General features: G+C 37.5%; 1 protein-coding gene across 1 annotated transcript in view; it reads left to right on the top strand.

Moving 5' to 3' along the window:
• Positions 1-16,843, top strand: part of plcl1 (phospholipase C like 1) — a 67,109-nt gene extending 50,266 nt beyond the window's left edge. Inside the window, exons 4-8 of the mRNA XM_065251805.1 lie at positions 6,286-6,648; positions 9,225-9,428; positions 10,870-10,945; positions 12,666-12,775; positions 13,847-16,843. Of these exons, the coding sequence (XP_065107877.1) occupies positions 6,286-6,648; positions 9,225-9,428; positions 10,870-10,945; positions 12,666-12,775; positions 13,847-14,014 (921 nt within the window). The 3' untranslated portion in view covers positions 14,015-16,843. The remainder of the gene's footprint in view (positions 1-6,285; positions 6,649-9,224; positions 9,429-10,869; positions 10,946-12,665; positions 12,776-13,846) is intronic.
• Positions 16,844-20,905: the final 4,062 nt, after the last annotated feature.

The following is a 20,905-nucleotide window of genomic DNA, read 5'->3' as shown; positions in this document are numbered from 1 at the left end:
ATATTACTTTGTCGTAAATATAAAGAACAGAACAAAACGACTATATCTGATCTTAGTCCTCATTGTTAGTCCTAATGTAGCACTATATACTTTTGTTAAGTTGTGAGCATATTCTAAGACAACTTGGTTAATATAAATTAGTCTTCATTACTTTGGGATAACCAGCAACTGTAACAAACAGTAAAATGTCACCTACATTAAACAAAGATGTCCTGCCCGCCCACAAGCAGGAATGAGGGTAATTGATGCAATGTTTCTCCATAGATGCACTGGGGTTGACGCATGCGTGTGCAACTTACACCCCATCTTAGATCTGTAATTAGGGAAGGTCCCCATCAAAACTTAATGGCCTGCTAACGTTAATGCTCTTGCCCTGGATTGTAGTTTAATACTACAGTCTAGGTAAGTTATTACACTTTGTAAGTGGGTGCCAGTGAATCCCAGCATGATTTTTTTTCAATGATGTGACCTTTCTTTTAGCAGGATCTAATTACATTGGCAAGCCATATTTAGAAAGCATTAATTAAGTTATGCAAAAGACAGTTGCTACAAGTAAAAGTGTGTTTTTATCTGCACAGTTAAAGGTGGTACCATTTATAAAGGTCCTAATATGCACCATAATAAGGTACAGACCAATGAGACCTTTTCAGAGTTTAGGAGCCATTTCTTTATTTGTGTAATAATTTGTTTTTGAAATCCCTTGGACTTTATTTCTTCTTTTGTTCGCTCCAAAACAAGAGTCAAAGATTTCTCAGTCAACACCATTACCTCAATGTATCTTTGAGGTGCTTTTTGATATGAATATGTACCCCTGACAGGGGCGTCGGACTGTGGGTAAAACCCGTACTGATTACCAGGGCCCCAAGGGGAGAGAGGGCCCTTGACAAGTCTGGAATATATTTTATTTTACCTGAATATTTTCATTTCCTAATTAAATTTCATAATGAATGTCGGATAAAATGTAAGGTTTGATTGACCACATTTTGTATAAATAACAAAAAGTCTCACGGTCCCACCACTTGCTAATGCGCCAAATGGTTTAGTTTAGTCCATCTGCATGCACATTTTGTTTATGTTAGTTGAGCGTCTGTTGGAGCGCAAACTTCTGCGGTGCGGTTGAAATGTTTTTCTCAAAGAAAGCTAAATCAGGCCACTAAAAAAGAAAGGAAAGACAGGAGAAGGAAATAAAAGAAAACAAGGGGAAACGATTAGTGACTGGCTTCTTTTCAAAGAAAGGTGAGCACAAAGTAAAAACACGAAATCTATAGTGCTAACCTGTTTGAATATATCCCTACGATTGTTGTTAGTTCTAAAAATGAACTGAGACAACCCATTGAATAAGCAGAACATACACTTTCAGATAATCATTTGGTTATAGACTATGTGCAATTTGAGGTGAAAGGCTAAATAAATAAACTGTATACTAACAATGCTATTTGCATACAAAACGTTATAATGGCCTAATTTGAAACCTGTTTAGTAGGCTTGTTTGGTTATTAAACAAGTCTTGTTTGATTATATCATACAGTTTGTTCATGTAGTGATTAGAAAACTAAAATGGAAAAATGGGGGGGGGGCATCAGTAGTGCCTATGCATAGGGCCCGTGACCTTGTGCTTCCCCCCGATCCCTGAGGTACTATAATAAACATTTCAGGTACAAAAGTGTACTTTTTGGTTCTTCTATGACATTGTGAAGTTCCTTTAGTTCAGTGGCGGCAATGGTCCTGGAGTGCCAATGTCCTGCAGAGTTTAGCTCCAGCTCTGATCAAGTACACCTGTGCCTGTTTGTAGGGCTGCATGATAAATCGCATGCGATAGGCATGTGCATCTCGTCAGTAAAGCCGGTTCCTTTATTAGAAGTAAATCGGCATCAGCTGCTTTTAAATGGAGCAGCATTTACTACACAAAGCGGTAGTTTACTGACAAGCTGGGCCATATCGCATACATATCACATGCGATACGTCTGTGATAATTAATGCGAAATTGTCCCGATTGTCAGTAAACTACAGCTCTGTGTAGTAAATGCCCCTCTATCTGAAAGCAGGTGATGGCGATTTACTACTAATCAAGGAACCGGCTTTACTGACGAGATGCGCATGACAATCACATGCGATTTATAGCCTTCTGAGGGAAGTTTTTTTTAAGAGCGTTTCAACAATGAGACAAACAGACCCAGTTCCTGCTGATGTGAAGGTCATCACACCACTGATCTACTGGCTGTCCTTCAACGTGATGCCCAGCCAATGCGCGACCTACGACCACTGACTGAACCAGTTTAACCCGGTTACCCGTTTCCTATCCCTATCGTGTTTATATATTAGGGCTGTCCTCGACTAAGGATTTACATATTCGAATCAGAATTGTCGAATCTTTCCATAGTCGACCGACAGTCGAATCATCTATGTGTGTGTGCATGGGTTGGGAGGGGGTCAGACCACGTACAAATTGATAACTTTTATTTTCTTTCACAAGCAGCACACATAAACAACTTTCTGATAAAGTGACCAAAACTGTCTTTCAAGTAATAAACGAAGACAAAACTGACGATGCATTTATATATATATATTTTTAAGGTAAAATAAGGCAACATTTGTTTAATTATTCCTCATAACATTTTAAAGCCACGATCTACAGAACATCACACAAAAATACATTTTGATAAGTAAAACCTAAAAATATAACAAAGGTGATCCTGCCTTGGAAACCTCGGCTAATTCAGTGTTTTTATTTAATTTGGAGATTAAACGCGTCAAAGCAGTCATGACAAAAAAAAAACGACAAATGAGAAATAACAAATAATTTGTGATTGTTACTGCAAATGATAAAAACGAATCTTTATATACAATTCATTAAACGTTAATTTATAACTAGAAAAACACTGAAATTAATGATTTTATAGACTCTACGCATTATTATTTAGCACAGAAATACCTGCTTGCTTGCTTTGACTTTGATAATCTCTGTATTAACTTTAGATACAGAAAGACCGGATGATATTATTTATTTCAGGAATCTCTTTTCTATCATTTGAAAGTGAACACCGACCATTAAATCACAAGAAAGACAGTCGTGTCAGGCATAAAATAGGTTCGGTGCAGATATTTTCCGTTTCATCACCGAAATTTAAAGAAACGGCTTACCTGTTTTGTAGTTTGACAAGATAACCACTATGTTTTAAATACATTTTAAAAACTTATACCCGTCGAAAACATCCGTTGTTTAATGTTTAGTTTGATGAACGTCTAAATATGAGACGAAGAGCACCTAGCACGTTCGGCTAAATTGCATGCGCAAGCATGGCCAGCACGCAATAGTGCGAAATCTATACAACGAAAAGCTATCCAAAATGTACAGACTTAAATTAGATCAGAATTTACGTTTGTAATAAATACTTTTTTTTAATAAAATAAGGTCAGAAGTAACAAAGTGCAGAACAAATGTGCAAAATGCCTCAAGTGCACGAAAACAAAACACAAGCCAAATAGATACATCAGATAACCCAGAGTGATTTATAAATAAAATAAAATAAAGAAATTATTAAAAAAATGAAATTATAGCCAGAATTTCCAGCTTTTTCTTTTAAAATGTAGAAACAAAGAGGCAATGGTTTTTAACATAGGAACCTCTTATGGACGTGTAGCCCGGTCACAGGGGTTGCTGAATTTATTAACGCATTTTAAAAATATTTATTGAAAGCTGCTACTTCACATAGGGCCTATTATTTGCAGAATTATAATAATATGCTGTATATTAATATATTGGGAGAAAGCTGTTATATGTGAAATCAGATAATGTGTGCACCCATATACGGCCAAAATTAAAGGATCCTCATTTCATAACACATCTGCGACGATTCGACTGTGAGATTGGTAGTCGAATCAGGCTTCTCCTATCGATGCATCGAATCTTCGACTATTCGGGGTCACCCCTATTATATATATTAATCTCTCTCAATGTTTTTTCTCCTCCTAGGAGTTTTCCCACAGGGTTTTTCTCCTAGGGTTTTTTTTATCCCCGGGAGAGTCAGCCAACATTGGCTTAACTTAGCCCTTTACTATATATGTTACATTATTACTACGCTCGCTTGTATGGTTTATTCTTAGCCGCTGTATTCTTCTTATATTATCTATTGATTATTCTGTGTTTTCCCCTACATCTATTCATGTAAAGCTGCTTTGAAACAATTAACAATTGTGAAAAGCGCTATATAAATAAAATTGAATTGAACAAAGGTCTTACCTGTCACCTTTACCAAAGTGTTTATACCAAGATGTATTACGGTAGTATCTGTCAAAAAATCTCACAGCGTAAACAAATCAATGCATGCAACTCAACAGATGGTGAATTTGTGTACAATGAAACGTCGCAAATAAAGAGATTGTAAAGAACCGCATGTATAAAGCCTCAAAGTATTTAGAACTTGAAGCACTTTGGATTGACTGACGATCAAACCGCTATTCTCCTAATAAATGCACATCTCTTTTCTCTAAGGGATTATTTTGATCGTTAGAAATGCGCTTGGTACTTCCTTTTCTTAAAAAACCATAAAATCGGCCATTGCGTTTGACGTTAAGGAACTTCCTATTACAGTCCCTCCATTTTAAGTACTTAGGACTTTGTAGCAACACATAGCAGAACTTAAGGGAATACTTAAGCATTTAAGGGTAAATATTTTTTGACAGTCTTATGGTTCCTTAAGTGAACATTTTTTTTATTAATGGTACACTCAACCCTATATCTAAGGGATTTCTTAGCTTAAGGACTTTAACGCACCCAGGCACTGAACAACTAATCAAGGTCTAAAGAGTCACCTACAGAGGTTTCATCCGGGTTGGAGCTAAAATCTGCAGGACATCTGTAGGACATCGGCACTCCTGGACCGACGTTGCCTACCCTGGCTTCAATTTAAAGAGTTTACCTGTACCTAGATATTTCTACATAAATTTGAAAGGTCTATATCTTAACGGTAGCAATTGGTGAATATGATTTGCTTTTAGCTCTTATTGTACAAATCCCTGCTATTGGGTTTTAACACACAGGCTGCTGTACCCATTTGGTGATCTAAAGAGTGGGTTTGGTGGGCGTTCAATGAAATCATATATCTCTCACACACACTATTTGTCATTCCTTTGGGTTTTTGTGCCTCTTGTTGTTTGAGTTTGTTTGTCTTGTTGCTTGGAGCTTGAAGACGTCATACAAATTTAAGTCATGGGAGGAAGTCTGACAGCGTGAGCCCCACACTTACACACAGGAGTAAGAGTAGATCCCCTGGTGGGATCTGATAGAATGCTGTTGGGTCTCTTCCTGTGGCCTTTTCTACTAAACGCATTAGTCACCGAGAGACCTGTACTACTAATGATGCTCCAGTCTCAGTGTCTGTGCTTGGTGTGTAACACACTTTGGTCATACAGTATAATATTTTTGTGTAGAACAGTGGGTAACAGTATTTTTTTGGGCGGTACCATGCTATAGTAAAGTATCAGATTGTAATATTACCATATTTTGGGATTTACTGTTTCCTACATTATCACACAGACTTTAACCTGGGTTTCGCAGGCAGGTTCACAAAAATTCATATTTTATGTACTGTGTTCTAAGCCATTTTCTTTTGTGTACGTATGCTTTTTCTTATCAGTTTAATTATGTATATTCACTGTGACACAACATCATTTTTCATGTCATGCTTGTTTTGTATGTTTCTTCACACATGGCTGAGTATATTCCCATGCATTTGCAGAACTTCACTTGCACCTCAATTCTTATTCTTAATTACATTTTTGTGTGTGTGTTTCACTGTATGGGTATGACTATATAAATCTTTAGCAGTAGTTCATTTTTAAAGAGTGTAAAGTAGCAAATTGTGCAAGTGACTGAATATAGGTGAGTTTCATTATAACACTCCCTTAGGTATTCCTGCTGTCTAGGATTTATTATTGTGTGTTTAATTGTCCTTGCTTACTACGTCTGTCCTACATAACCAGATGCCCAGGTGATGTGGGGTGCGTGTATGCAAACATTTTCCATGTTCAGGTAGATGGAATTATAAAACACACATGAGGCAATAAGCGCTTTATGCAAATGCGTATTTAACAGCCATATTTTGTGGAGTAGCAATGGTTTACGTTGCTCAATAGTCTGTACGAAATTTTGCATGCATTTTGCATTAAGTTGCATTTGGTCATGCATGCCCTAGACGTTTTATTGTATAGAATCAACCTGTTAGATCCTATATTGTTGTTTAAAAAAAGTTGTTTAAAAAAAATCATTGTTTTCTCTCTTCACAGGTCAACATGCCTGAGTTAGCCCTACTACGCTTCGTAGTTCTGGATGATGATTATATAGGTGATGACTTCATTGGTCAGTACACCATTGCCTTTGAATGTCTGCAGCCTGGGTACCGCAACGTTCCATTGTTGGGTCTTGCCGGAGACCCTTTGTCCCACGCCAGCCTGTTTGTACATGTGGCTATCACTAACCGCAGAGGTGGCGGTAAGGCCCAGAGACGGGGTCTGTCTGTCAGGAGAGGGGTACGCCGTGGACGAGAATATGTCACGCTCCGTAATACTGGCTTTAAAGCGCTGGATGATACTTTTCGACCAGCTGGCGGACCTCTACGAGAGGCTACGGACCTTCGAGAAGATGCAATGGTAAGGAAGGTGAAACTATTAAAGTTAAGAAAGAAACATTGAGTGTTTTAATACTGTAAAAGCGACTGCCATTTGTTCTGACTAACTGGCTATGGAATTGAGTTCTGTCTTTTTTTACTCTAAGGGCGCACTCACCTTATCCAAACCAAACCCCAGCTCGATGGTCACCCCTCCCTACTCCCCCAGATGCACGCGCTCACACTGTACTTTTATTGATCCTTGCCCGGGTGTGCTTTCGTCATTAAGATGCCATTGTTTTGAAAAAGCAGGAAGTAAAACGCTCTCTTAACAGTGGAACCCACCGTAATGACAAGTCTGTGTTTTTTATTCGGAGTCGTTTGGTGCACAATTACAGACAGCCCTCTCACATGTCATCATATTGCTTAGTTGATCTGTCACGTGTGCAGCTCGGACATTCACATAACCCCGCTGCGTGCATCAAAAGGTTTTTACGGAGGCAGATAAAGGTGAGTGGTCGCGCAACTGACGTCTTCACCTTTTGAATCGCGGTTAACCAATCCGCGCCCGGGCACGGTACAGAGCGATCACACTAGTCAAACGAACCAGGCTTTGGGGGTCAAACACGCCTGAGCGCGGTTTGGTTTGGATAGTGTGAGTACACCCTAATAACATGACCGTACAAGACTCTGAAAACCGATAATACATTTAGGGCTGTCACAATGATTAAATAATCGTCTCATCGTGATTGTTTGACCTCATCACAATGATTTCAGATCACCACAATGATTGCACATCTCTCTAAAAAACACAAGGGGGAGCTGCAGCACCTGTATAAACGAGACAGTATCAAATTACTTTTAAATATGTGTTGTGTATTAATATTTACTGCCATGTAAACCTTGCAAAAGATTAAATTTTAATAATCACAACAATGTGTGAAAATTATTTCATAAACAAACAAACAAAAAATTGAGAATTAAATGTCAAAGCAATAAAACGGGCAATTAATCGTCACAATTTATTGGGCAATTAACCGTCAGCCAAATTTCATAATCGTGACAGCCCTAAATACATTAGGACAGAAGTTTCTCCTTTAGGTTTGTTGGGTTTATATTTGTTGTTTTCTTTATAAAGACTTGTTCAGAACAACTGAGAACACCTCCGCAATGGAGCATTCCTACCCATTTCCGAAGCCAAGCTTAATTTTAATCACTGTTTCTGGAGTTTTAGAGTCTGCCAGTTTGGAAAAATAACTACAGATGCTCAGAAGTTACTGTTTAGTTTAAGAGAAAAAACAAGTAATAAATGTTCTGCTAGACTTGTGATGGGTGAAGAGATGAAAGTACTGTGTGGAGTCAGATTACGAGATCAAATGCCACAGAGAGAGAGAAAGCGAGAGAGACAGACAGAGAATGTCAACAAAAAAGTTAGAATTGACATTTGTTAACAGTATGGTGAAACCAAATGACACTATGAAACCACTTGGCATCAAGTTTCTCAGAAATATAACTCTGTTACTTCGGAACGTAGCAAACATGAAATGTTTTGCCTGTGATCTTTCTTTAAATGGAAATGCCATTTCATTTGTTATTTTGTTAAAGATGTATGTTGTATTTATTACAGTGACATATATCTTAGCAGACATTCTTTGAGGGTCACCCTACAAAACTTTCCTCGCTCCTCTTTACTGTTTACTTGCATTCACATTCTTTAATCATGTATAACATTCGTCTGTTGGCGTTACCGAACAACAGCAGTGTCCTCTTCCTTCACAGCTGACTAATTATTCAGCACACCCCCATAGTTTTTCCTGTGCAAACATACAAACACCGATATGAACACGAATCACCCACTCCGGTCCTCAAAGATGCACAAACACATGCATTCCCAAATGGGTTTCTAAAGCGTTGTGGGTGTGCGATTCTGTCAGGTGAAAAATAGAAACTGGCATTATTTCTCCAACAGCGTAACGAGAGGAAGTGCATGATAAAAATCCGAAAATCCGATTAGACTGAACGCTAAGGCGTTTGACAGTTAAGCAGACACAGAAAACTGTTACAATGCAAATGTCTGATTGTTTACAGGTGGGAAGTGGATTATTTTGCTTCTGCCTTTTGCTTTACAGAACATAGTCGATTTAACCTCCTTAGACATACGTGGACATCACATTTTGTTGTTGTTGTTTGCACCATAATATTTAATTCTGTGTATCTGAACCTGTTGTACACAAACATGGACAATTACATTGCTTCATGCTCTAAGAAAAAAATGTGGTTATTATATTTATTGGTTCTTCCTAACCCCAAAATAGCTGGAAGAAATCCGAAAAACAAAGACAAACCAATGCTGGTGTCTTAGGAGGTTAATAATGAAGTTGATTTAATAAAATCATTTCAATTGGAATCATTTTCTCTTAGAGAGATTTTCCAGGTCATATTCTGTGAGCATATATGACAAATGAAAAAGCGTGCAAGTTTGTTTTTCTTTTGTTTGGTAACATGTATCTGTTTGGTACTTTTTACTGTATTACTTCCCTTTATTTGACACATTTGCTGTTATTGAAATACTTGTGGGTAACCCATTGTAACTTTTCTTCATGGTTCCTCTTTCTCTAGAGTGCCACGGTGGCTTTTAAAGAACTGTGTGGGCTCCCCCCAGTGGCCACTTTGAAGCAGTGTATCCAGAGCTTAGCCACCAGGCTGCAGACTCCCGAGGGGCCCCCGGGGGCCACGCTTACTCTGAAGGATGGTTACCCATACCTGGAACCTGTGGGGAACGTGACAGACACCACACGAAAACTGCTCAATGGTTATGACACGGTAAGAAATGCATTTTTGTAGTCATACAATGAAGCAAGGTTTTTTTGATGAATTGCAAATAGATGGTGATGTGTCAGATTATTTTTTTTATATAATACTAATAATGTTAATTAAACCATTTTAAAAAATGTTATGGTGGACAGTTTGATGTCACATGGGGGTCTCAAGTTCTTACGGGCATTTCCCAGTAGACTTTTGTCTTTTAATAATGGTTTTTATACTGATATAATAATACAGTGTTTAGCTCTAAGCCTATCCCCGAAATATTTATGCATATTTACATTTTTGTTATTTTTTTATAAACATTTTAATTTACGCTTAAATGTAAAAAAAATCAGTTTTTCTTCATTTTTTCATCCCTATATGATCAAACCACATACACATCACTCAGACCTTTGATAGTATGTTTTTGACACACAAAGACATTTTGAAACATTACAATGATGTAGCAGTTCATAAAAACATCACAAAAATATATGATATATTATTTAGCTATACTTTGCATCCCCTATTGTTATTGGTTCTGATAGATGGCTTTTTAGTGGCTTTTTTTTAGGGCCATGTCGGTGTGTGTGTGTGCGTGTGTATGTGTATGTGTCAGTATGACTAGGCACAAAATTAGTTTACAGCTTTGTGGCTTTAGTCACCACCCTCCTTCTCATCTCCATACATGCATGCATGCATGCATGCATGCATGCATGCATGCATACATACATACATACATACATACATGCATATACATTGTTTCTGTCTCCCTCTCTGTTGTTTGTTTGCGATGGGAAGAGTCAAGACAGTTTTCACTGGCAGGTTGTTTCATAAATATCTTCACTGTGGGAAAGGGCAACAAAGGTCTTCCCAGAAAATGTTATTGCTTAAGATTCCACTTTCATAGCTCAAGAGCTAAAATTGAGTTCACAGTGCTTTTAAGTATTAATGTGGTCTAAGATGATGCTCAGCAAAATTTAGTTGGGAAAAACTAAAACACATACAGGCAATGTTTTACACAGAGTAAATTTATAGAATTATAAAATAAATATAGATAGATAGTATAGCCTGGCCAAAAGTACAATATGTGGCCAGCCACACAAGACCACACCAATATGTGCTTGTTGAACATTTAGAGTGAAAACTATTGGCATTAGTAGAGATTTGTTTCGCCTCGAGGAGGCTTTTTGCAAGACGTTGGAACATGTTTGGATTTGCTCATTCAGACGCACAAGCATCAGTAAAGTCTGATTGCTAGGGTGAAGAGGTTTTTTTTAGGAAAAACAGGAGACGACTCAATATCAAAGTCTCAATCTGCTATTCATTGCTGTCTACAAAAACAACTGGATCTTATTTGTGTTTTCCTTCCTTTGGGTTTGGATGCTGTTAGTCATTTTACGTACATTGTGTGTGAATAAGCAGATCATAATCCTGTTCATGTCTGTGGCCTCCTCAGATGATCTCTGCCAATAAGCAGCTGATTGAAAATGCAGACGGAGTGCAGGAGAGAATCGCACAAGTGCAAAAGGAAGGTGAGTGAAGTCATTTTTGTCTTTCCTTTTAAAGGGACACCCCACTTTTTTTGAAAATATGCTCATTTTCCAGCTCCCCTAAAGTTAAACATTTGATTATTGCCGTTTTGGAATCCATTCAGCTGATCTCCGGGTTTGGAACTAGCCTTTTTAGCATAGCTTGGCACAATCCATTGAATCTGATTAGACCATTAGCATTGCGCTAAAAAATAACCAAAGAGTTTCTATATTTTTCCTATTTAAAAGGATAGTTCGGCCAAAAATGATATTAAACCCATGATTTAATCACCCCCAAGCTGTCCGAGTTGCATATGTCCATCGTTTTTCAGACAAACACATTTTCGGATATTTTATAAAATGTTTAAGATCTTTCAGTTGATTAAATGTAATGTTACGGGGTCCACCCATAGTCCACGACCTTCAAGTCCAAAAAAAGTGCGTCCATCCTTCACAAATTAAATCCAAACGGCTCCAGGATGATAAACAAAGGTCTTCTGAGGGTAATCCGCGCGGTGTTGTTGTAGAAATAGCCATATTTAAATCTTTATTAACGAAAATAAATACCTTCCGGTAGCGCCGCCATCTTAGTCGCGTCCGCATTCAGGAGAGAGTATAAGCGTAGTGTACGCACTTTTCTTAGTGACATATGACAAATTCGGAGGGCGGGGGCACAGAGCTCTCATCCTGAATCTGGACGCGACTAAGATGGCGGCGCTACCAGAAGGTATTTATTTTCGTTAATGAAGTTTTAAATATGGATATTTCTACAACAACACCGCGTGAATTACCCTCAGAAGACCTTTGTTTATCATCCTGGAGCCGTTTGGATTTAATTTGTGAAGGATGGACGCACTTTTTTTGGACCTGAAGGTCAAACTTTTTATTTTCCGTTGGTCTTAGTACACGATGTAACTACAGAAGATTCAAGTTTTAAATAGAAAAAATATTGAAACTCTTTGGTTATTTTTTAGCACGATGCTAATGGTCTAATCAGATTCAATGCATTGTGCTAAGCTATGCTAAAAGTGCTAGCACCAGACCCGGAGATCAGCTGAATGGATTCCAAAACAGAAAGAATAAAATGTTTAACTCTAGGGGAGATGGAAAATAAGTATTTTTCAAAAAAGTGTAGTGTTCCTTTAAATGTTATTTTACTTTGGACCCAGTGGATACATGGAAATCTTCAGAAACAAATTCATACATTGAAAAAATTTACATTCAATCCACAACCTTCACAGGATGTTTTTACAAATAGTAGTTATGCATTTATTGTGACTGCTGTAAAATCCATCCTTATGAGTGGGTTTATTGACTCATTACATTTAACAGTAGAAGCTTTCATAACAATGCAATAATATTTGGAAGAAGCTAATTGTTTTGGGACCACTTTAGGAAATTCACATTATTTACCCCTAGTAGCGAACATCAACATTTCAGTCAAAATGCTGTGTTATTATGTCCTTATGAGGCTACGTTGATGAGATTAGGGAGAGAAAACACAGACAGCACAGCAGATTTGGAATGCAGAAGCATTTTATGGAGGCTTTGAAATAATTCATCAAGGAAAACGCGATATTTTTCTCTAACCACAAGATACATACACATCTATTATTTGCCAGCTAGCGAATCATGTTTACACCATAAATGGCATTCTGAAAGCACTGTTACTGAAAGAAAGAAGGTTAAAACAGAAAAACATGCATTGTTTATTCCGTCTTAGGCATGGTGTTTCATGAAGAGCTGCCCAGGTTAGGGGAGAAGGAAAATCTAAAAGGCCGTAAACAGAGTAAAGCTCTGGAAAGCTTCACCTGGAACATCACTGTACTGAAGGTAAATAGCGTGAGCTTCTCTCCTCTTCTTTTTCTTTCCCACAAAACAGCTCGGATTATTTGGGTCATGATTTTTTTTGTTCTTAGAAGACTGTTTTAATGGTTAAGATGTGCTGTTTGACCTTATACATTAACAGTACACTAACCAGTGCCATGCAGTGGACTTCTGAAATCCAGGACCAGTTGATGTCTTACAGGGGCTTCTTGCAAACAACTTAGATTCAATCAAATGTCTTTTGACTGTCACAGTACTTACAGATCATTTAAATCATCATTGATATTTCTAGAGGTGATGAAAGCCTGAATATTTGGCATCCTGACCATTTACCGATCTGTTTTAACAGTAGTTGCTTGTTTTCTTCCCTGTGTTTTGGGTTTTTGTTGCCATTTTAAAGCATGTGAGATCATTTAAGCTGATCATCCTTAACTTTTCTGCATTTCTTTACATTTTCCCCTCTAAAATCAACTTAGAAAATCAACCTCTGAGCAATGCTTGGTACAGTGTATTTTACTTAGAAATTGACCAGCAGATATATTTTATATCAATTTATATCAAAAAAATTAGCTTACCCTCTTTATTGAAGGAGACAAATTTGGCTCCACCTGTGATGTCAGAAGGGGATAATACCGCCCCTAAATCTGCACTATCCAAACACGACACTGCCATTTAGTTCTGAGATCAGCTCATTTGCATTTATACAAACCCTAAAATAGCATTTTTTTGCACACTTACAAAGTGGAAATAAATTATCTATATAATATGTTATAATAAATTATTTATATAATATTTTCAGCTAGAACTTCACATACATACTCTGGGGACTGTATAAACAACCATAAAAACTTTACCACATGGAAACTTAAAGTGCTTGTCAGTTTGACCCATTAAGGCTAGTTGGCAAATCAAAAAGTTATAATATAATTGGGCATAATCCCATGGACAGGGTAATCATAACCAAGACAGTGATTAAGAAAGATTTGGCCTTGCTCACTTTGAATTAAAGTCACCACAGATGAATTATGGAAGAAACAATAACAATCTCAGTTCATATAATTCATATCTCTGTTTCAGGGTCAGTGTGATCTCCTGCGCAGTGCCAAGACAGATGCTTTGGACACTTTGAGGCAGCTGGCATTGGCCTGCGAGGCATGTGGCCTGACAGTGACCTCCGATGGACAGTACACCTCTCATGGCCTGTCCAACAGACGCGGCAGTAACCATGGCAATGGCCGCATCTGAGCCTGAAACACGCAGAGGGAGTATTTATTAATAGAGGAATGTCTAAATCAATGGATGGTTTGTTGGACCAACAGCTGTATAGGTGTGTCAGATGGTCAGACACCGGTAAAGGACATCTTAAATGGCAAGCACAGAAATGGCCAGTAGATGCTTTGTGAGGACAAATAAGGAATGTTCTTATCAAAACGAACTATGAATGAAGGACGCAAGAGAAACTGAAGCAAATTCTTCCACGATTAAAAAAATTGACTGACGTCAATTCGAAATAACACAGATTTTTACCGGAATGAACAACATTCTTGCAACCCTAAGACTGGACTTTGGTAGGAAACTCGTTGTAATTTGCAGGCTATACAGAGGAAAAGAAAATTTTTCAAATTCCACATAATTGTAGACAAATTAATTATTTGAAAACTTAACACATACCTGTATGTCCCCCCCAACCAGATCACCAAAGTGTGAGGTTGTTTTTACTCAGGTTGGCATGAACACATCTCAAACTTCACTTTCATGGTTCCACTACGAGCACCATGTAATTCTGCCTCGCTTCAAGGCTTCGATTCCCTTTATGACATCATTCAGAATGATTGACAACCCGTTGAGCCATCATACCCGGCGCGTATGAGACGCCTCCAGTGCCTCTCCATCGGAGGGAACCGTATTCTTATCTTCCATCTTCACTTACCTGTAGGGAAATGTAAGGGATCGTCTTCATTTAAGAATGCAGAAGGAACACAAGAAGGCTTTGTTAAAACACCGCTCAGCCCTCCCTGACAGTTAACTGAGCCTGTTTCTCATGTCCTCAATGGGATAACCAGCTCTGATTACACCACATATCCTTGTAATCCGTGCAGAAGACATTCCTGTATATCCGATCAAGCACACATGCCTGGGATCATTGAACAAATGTTAACCAATTTGAGTTTAGGTCAAGAGATCAGGTTCATTTCCAACATAGATTCCTGGGCTTTTACAAAGGATTTAAATCTTTCACATGGGAATCCAAACGTTTTCTTGTCGAAATGTAAAATGCTACTTAACATGGAAAGTAAGAATTACTGCCTGTATTTAACAACTTTAAGCACTGAGAGGACTAAAATGGATCAAGAACAAATTAATGTCTTAAAACTTGCATTGTGTAACACTTGACAGTGTTGTGATTGACCCAGAAGATGGCAGTATTGTGTCTACTGCTGTTAAAAACACTTACAATAGACTAGTTTTATCATTGTTAATGTTTTCACCATTCCACATGGTTACAGAAATTAGATGTGTGTGAGATTGGAAATAATATATATATATATTTGTTCAATGATAGATATAGAAGTGTGCATAAAATGGCACATTGTGTAAGTGTGTATGTGAACATGTACTGTACGTGTGCAAGGGTGTTAATGTAAATGCATGGGCGACATTTTAAGGGTACATGTTCTGAATGTGACCAAACTTTCCATCGCCCAAAGTGTTCGGGGGATTGTTTTTAAATGAAAACGTAATGTTGGTTGTCAAACTCTTTTGTTGAGAGAGTTGAACTTATTTTTGATGTAAAGACCAAATTGTCTATATATCTATAATATAAATAACAAATATGTGTGAAAATCAATAATGAATGAAAAAGACAGGGCATTTAATATTTCAACATAAGAAAACTTCCTGTTATCCTATGTTGTCTCCACAACCCCTCCATTCTCATTTGAACTTTTTATTCTGCGTTCTGTTCTCCTCTTTTGTGGTTATATACTACTTTAATTTGACCATTATTTGTATATGGATGGTACTGTAGCTAGGAATGCTGGGCTATGTGACCATTGAATTGTCGCAGCTGTGTAAGCAAGCTTTCAAAGCAAGGTCGGGGGGCTCTGAAAGCGACAGTTTTGCAAGGGGTTGGCATCACACTGCCTGGCCTGTCACTCTCTCTCTGTGTGTGTGTGTACAGTATGTGGATGTACATGTCTGAAATGAATGTGAACTAACTCCATAAGTGTTCCTTAAATAACGATACATGACTGGGAAAACCCAGAAAGGCCATTTGGTGGTTAAGGGAACTTTAGATGGCGTAGCTTTAAACTGCTAGTAGAGTATAATTGTCCTCTTTAAGATAATACAATCTGAGTGCAAGTGTGCGTGTCATGTAACCTTGTTACTTCAGCCCTCGGACCTGCACCCACACATCTATGTACCTGTAAAGGGGCCAAAATCTAACTAAAAATACACATTCCCAGTATTAGTGTGTCACTGCGAGGCTCTTGAGTTGTGGCTTATAGAGGTGAAGTGTGTTTTAATTTAGGCAGGTACACTATTGCTGAACTGAGCAAAGTTAAGCAGTCTAATTTAAATACAGTGTGTCATGTCTGCAATAAGGGTCAATGACAAGCTTAATGAGTCCCATTGAGCTGCACTTTAAATTAATCAGAGCAATCTATCGAACCAGTCCATTGATTCCTGCAGTATTAGGTTTAGTGGTCAACATCTTAGACGGTGCAATATTACTCTGTTTTTTGACATTAAACACAATGACTAGACTAATGAGGAGCATTAATCCAGCTGTCTTGGTTTGCTGTTTTCTGCTTTTTTCTGTGTGTGGTTATCGTCCTCATGTTGTGTCTGCCTTTCCTCTAACTTTTTAAATTGTTTTGTTGCATTCTTGTTAGCAATTGTTGTCCTTGTATAAACAGAGTATTTATTAAAGGTGACAAGTGTGCGTTAAACAGAGCAAGCTTTAAAGAAACATTGCTTTTATTTTGAAATGTTGGTTTGTATTTTATAACATTATCAGGTTGATGTAAAACAGATGTGCCCTTGGACTAAATAAAGATATCTTTTAATGACGCTTATGTTACTTATAACTGTTGTGTCTTATCTATACAGCTCTGAAGCAATTTGATGACACTAGTTGGATCTAAATGTTAAAAAGAAGCTTATCGTCACGATCATTTAACATTATTTTGTGGGGGACGTTATCAGTAATTAAGACTATGGACAAAACTATGTAAAAAAAAAGCCAGCCGATGGCGCAGTTTTCTTAATTCAGATTATTCCTTTTTAAAATGATCCATCATTTTATTATAGTAAAAGTGAAGTAAGCATGTTATTTTGTCAGACTTAATTGTATTACAAAACTAATCAACCAGAAATATCATGGTTAAAATATGGTTCCTGTAGGGAGACAACGCTAACTGTGGTTTTCATAAAATAGACCTTATAGCGGTCCATTAAAAAAGTTCAGAAGTAATTATTGTTATGGTAACTTAAGTCATTAAGTTTGTGATAAAAGACAAACATGGCTTTAATACAAACAAAACAAGATAATTCAAAACATTCAATATATTTTAACTATGTAGCTTGGTAAATAATTTAAATAAATATTATACAATTTCATTAACATGCATGCATACACATACAATACATTTATAGTCTTCATTGTTCTGCAATATATCCTCTAATTAATTGTAAAGCATCAATTCTGGTGACTAAATCCAGTGTAGTCTACATTTTTTTTCTCACAACAACTACATATTTCTAAGCACATTTCTTATACTTGCAGTATTTTAACCATAGAGAAACCATCTAGATCCTGTTGTTAGCAAAATGACCTCATGGTGGAGACAGTGACATTAAATTGGGAAGCAAGAGCAGAAAAAATTAATATCTAAATCACAACACTGAAAAGACCAAAACACCAGTAAGCTAAAAATCTGATTAATATATTAATACATTTAATAAGAATTAACAAAATCTCTTTATTATTACAAGTGACACTAACTAACGCTATAAATAACGCAAAGTTTCCTAAATATGCGACACTGGTGTAGGACTAAAGTACGTCAGTATTGGTTGTTATAGAGATGCGTCCCACAGGAGCAGATTTAGGAAGATGAACAATGTGCTAAGAGGACAGGTGAGATGACAAGCTGAGCTGACAGCGTCTAATGTTAGTAAACATCTTCCAGCTGCTGTCTTGTGTTGTGAGCATGCGCACATCTGCCCTGTGATCGTGCCCGAGGCCACGAGTAACCGCTGCAAGGACACTTTCTAAATCACGAAACTCCTAAGTACGGTTAGAGGTAAGTTCAAAGCATATCTGCCTCAAACATCGACATATGCCTCCTTAGTTGTGGCACCAAACTTTTAATCGGTGTGTGCAGCTGTTCTTCACTCAAATTCTTAAAAGAGTCACTGAAGTGCCTTAAAATGCTCAGCCTCGGGGTGTTAACGATTTCCACTTATCAGGAAGGTGAAAGTCAATTAAGAGAATTGTTTCAAAACACATTATAAAGATTAGAAATTAACACAATTGCAAGCATCCATTCAGGTTGTAGCGATATTTGAAAGTTTATAAAGTTATGTCTTTCCCGCGAGTGGGCGTGGTTTTAGAGCCGACATCGAACACGCCCAGATTTTGATTTACTTGACGTTTTTTTTAAACATTCAAATTCGTCTGGATGCAAAATACCGCTTTTTTTTGGTGTGACAGACTGAGAGCACATTTAACACCAGACTTTACACGGACTTTAAGGTGGGACATTAGCGTTTTGTTTACCTGGTAGCATATGCAGGCTGCATACGTCCTCAAGCCAGTTTTTTTTAGTTAACTGAGCTTTACATTCGCAAGTTATAAGGATATTACAACAATTTCACATTTCACAAGACTTTGTTAAGATGTAAAATAAATCATTGGTGTCCCCAGACTACATAGGCTATGTAAAGTTTTAGCTCAAAATAGCCCACAGATAATTTATTATAGCATGTTAAAATTGGCTCTTTGTAGGTTTGATAAAAATGTGCCGTTTTGGGTGTGTCCTTTAAAATGCAAATGAGCTGATCTCTGCACTAAATAGCAATGCTGTGGTTGGATAGTGCAGATTAAGGTGTGGTATTATTCCCTTCTGACATCACAAGGCGAGCCAAATTTCAATGGCCTATTTTTTCACATGCTTGCAGAGAATGGTTTACCAAAACTAAGTTACTGTGTTGATCTTTTTCACATTTTCTAGGTTGATATAAGCACTGGGGACCCACTTATAGCACTTAAACATGAAAAAAGTCAGATTTTCATGAAATGTCCCCTTTAACTAAGAATAATAGTCAACTTTATAATTGTTAATATTCTGATAAAAAATGTGACCTCCGGAGACGTTTTAAGCATATATCTTTTAAATGTGAATTTTGTCAATGTTTTAGCTCACACTTCTTTATAGATATTCTTATGGCTAACATGTTTATTCCAACACCAAAAACCTTTCTTTCGACTTCTTTTAAGTCTGGCAACCATAGAGAGAGCTACTGTATATGCAGATGTTGTATCTTAAGTAGCACAGATATCCTAGACCTCGAATAAAAGTTAAGTACACTTTATGTCTCTGGGATGATTTTTACTTAACAGCGGTGAGAGCAATCAAATCCTTGACACAGCCAGTGTTAAAACAGCTAACCATTAGCAGCTGGAGCTCTTCGTGTTATCGTCAAGATTCTCACAGCAAGTCACATCAATGGGACGTTTTTTTTTTGCCAAAGGCGCTCACCAACGATGCCGTTCTGCTTCCCAACGCTAATAGGTCCCTGTTAATTTTAGCCTGGCGTGCGCCTCAGAGGAGAGCCACTTTGAGTTTAATTACAGTCTTCCCGAGGCAGCAATTTCACTATGATTTTGGCGGAGAAGAGGAAAAAAGAGCGAGAAATGATCACCTCTTAAAAGTGTCTAAATTGCATCTTATTTCCCCCCCTCTTTTTAACCACAACAAAAGGGACAGGCACAATAGCGCGGCATGTTTCCTCCCAATCCAGCGCGCTGTGACCAATTACCAACACCATTATCTGAGCTGTATTAAAGATGGCGCTGGAGGACTGATGAGGCGTGATTGAAAAGTTTGTCATACAAACAAAGTTTCTTTCCACCATGTTGTGTTTCTTCTCTAAGCTACGATACGTATTAACTGCCTTGCTTTTCTCTATGTGGAACTGTCTTTTCAGAAGAAAAATGTGTTTTTAAGAATACTCTATTAAATCCATTGCCTTTAAAATAGTATATACAGTATTGCATGATAGGACTTTTAGAATTCATGTCATTATCTGGTTTTGACAAAATGACACAGATCAAGAAATTATATTCTGTCTACTGCAGAAGACATACTGTAGCGGATGGACTGATATTAGGGAGCACAGGGACGTCCCAGTGGTCCCAGACGTCATGTGGGCCTGCTTTCAAGACCATATTTAAGGAGACATATCATAAAAATCTGACTTTTTCTTTGTTTAAGTGCTATAATTGGGCCCCTATTGCTTCTATCAACCTAGAAAATGTGATAAAGAACAACCCAGTAACTTAGTTTTGGTAAACCATTCTTTGCAATCATGTGACAAAAATACAGGTAGGTAATTGAAATTTGGCTCCCCTTGTGATGTCAGAAGGGGATAACACCACCCCTTAATCTGCACTGTCCAACCACGACACTGCCATTTAGTGCAGAGATCAGCTCATTTGCATTTTAAAGGACACACCCAAAACGGCACATTTTTGCTCACACTTACAAAGTGGCAATTTTAACATGTTATAATAAATTATCTATATGAAATTTTGAACTATTAGAATTTCACATTTGTACTCTCGGGTCACCAAAGATTTTTTTACATTTTAAAAAAGCCTTGTGAAATGTCCCCTTTAAAGCAAAATGCGAAGATCATATCAGAAAAAGTTGGGTTAAATCAGCCCATTTAAACCAGGACAGAAAGAAACATAGTCAGCATTTTCTAGAGTGACATGTGGTGCACAATGATATTCACAATTCTCTTTATATGGAGATCTTTTGCAGTTTTATGGGCTGGCACAAGTTTTCTTTCTGCACTTTTAACTAAAAATAAATTATCTAACCAGCTTCATATGCTATACGTCCC

The sequence above is a fragment of the Paramisgurnus dabryanus genome, chromosome 15 (genome assembly GCF_030506205.2).
Source record: "Paramisgurnus dabryanus chromosome 15, PD_genome_1.1, whole genome shotgun sequence".
In the NCBI taxonomy this organism is placed as follows: domain Eukaryota; kingdom Metazoa; phylum Chordata; class Actinopteri; order Cypriniformes; family Cobitidae; genus Paramisgurnus; species Paramisgurnus dabryanus.
The sequence above is the reverse complement of the archived record's forward strand: the minus strand, read 5'-3'. Positions and strand labels throughout refer to the sequence as shown.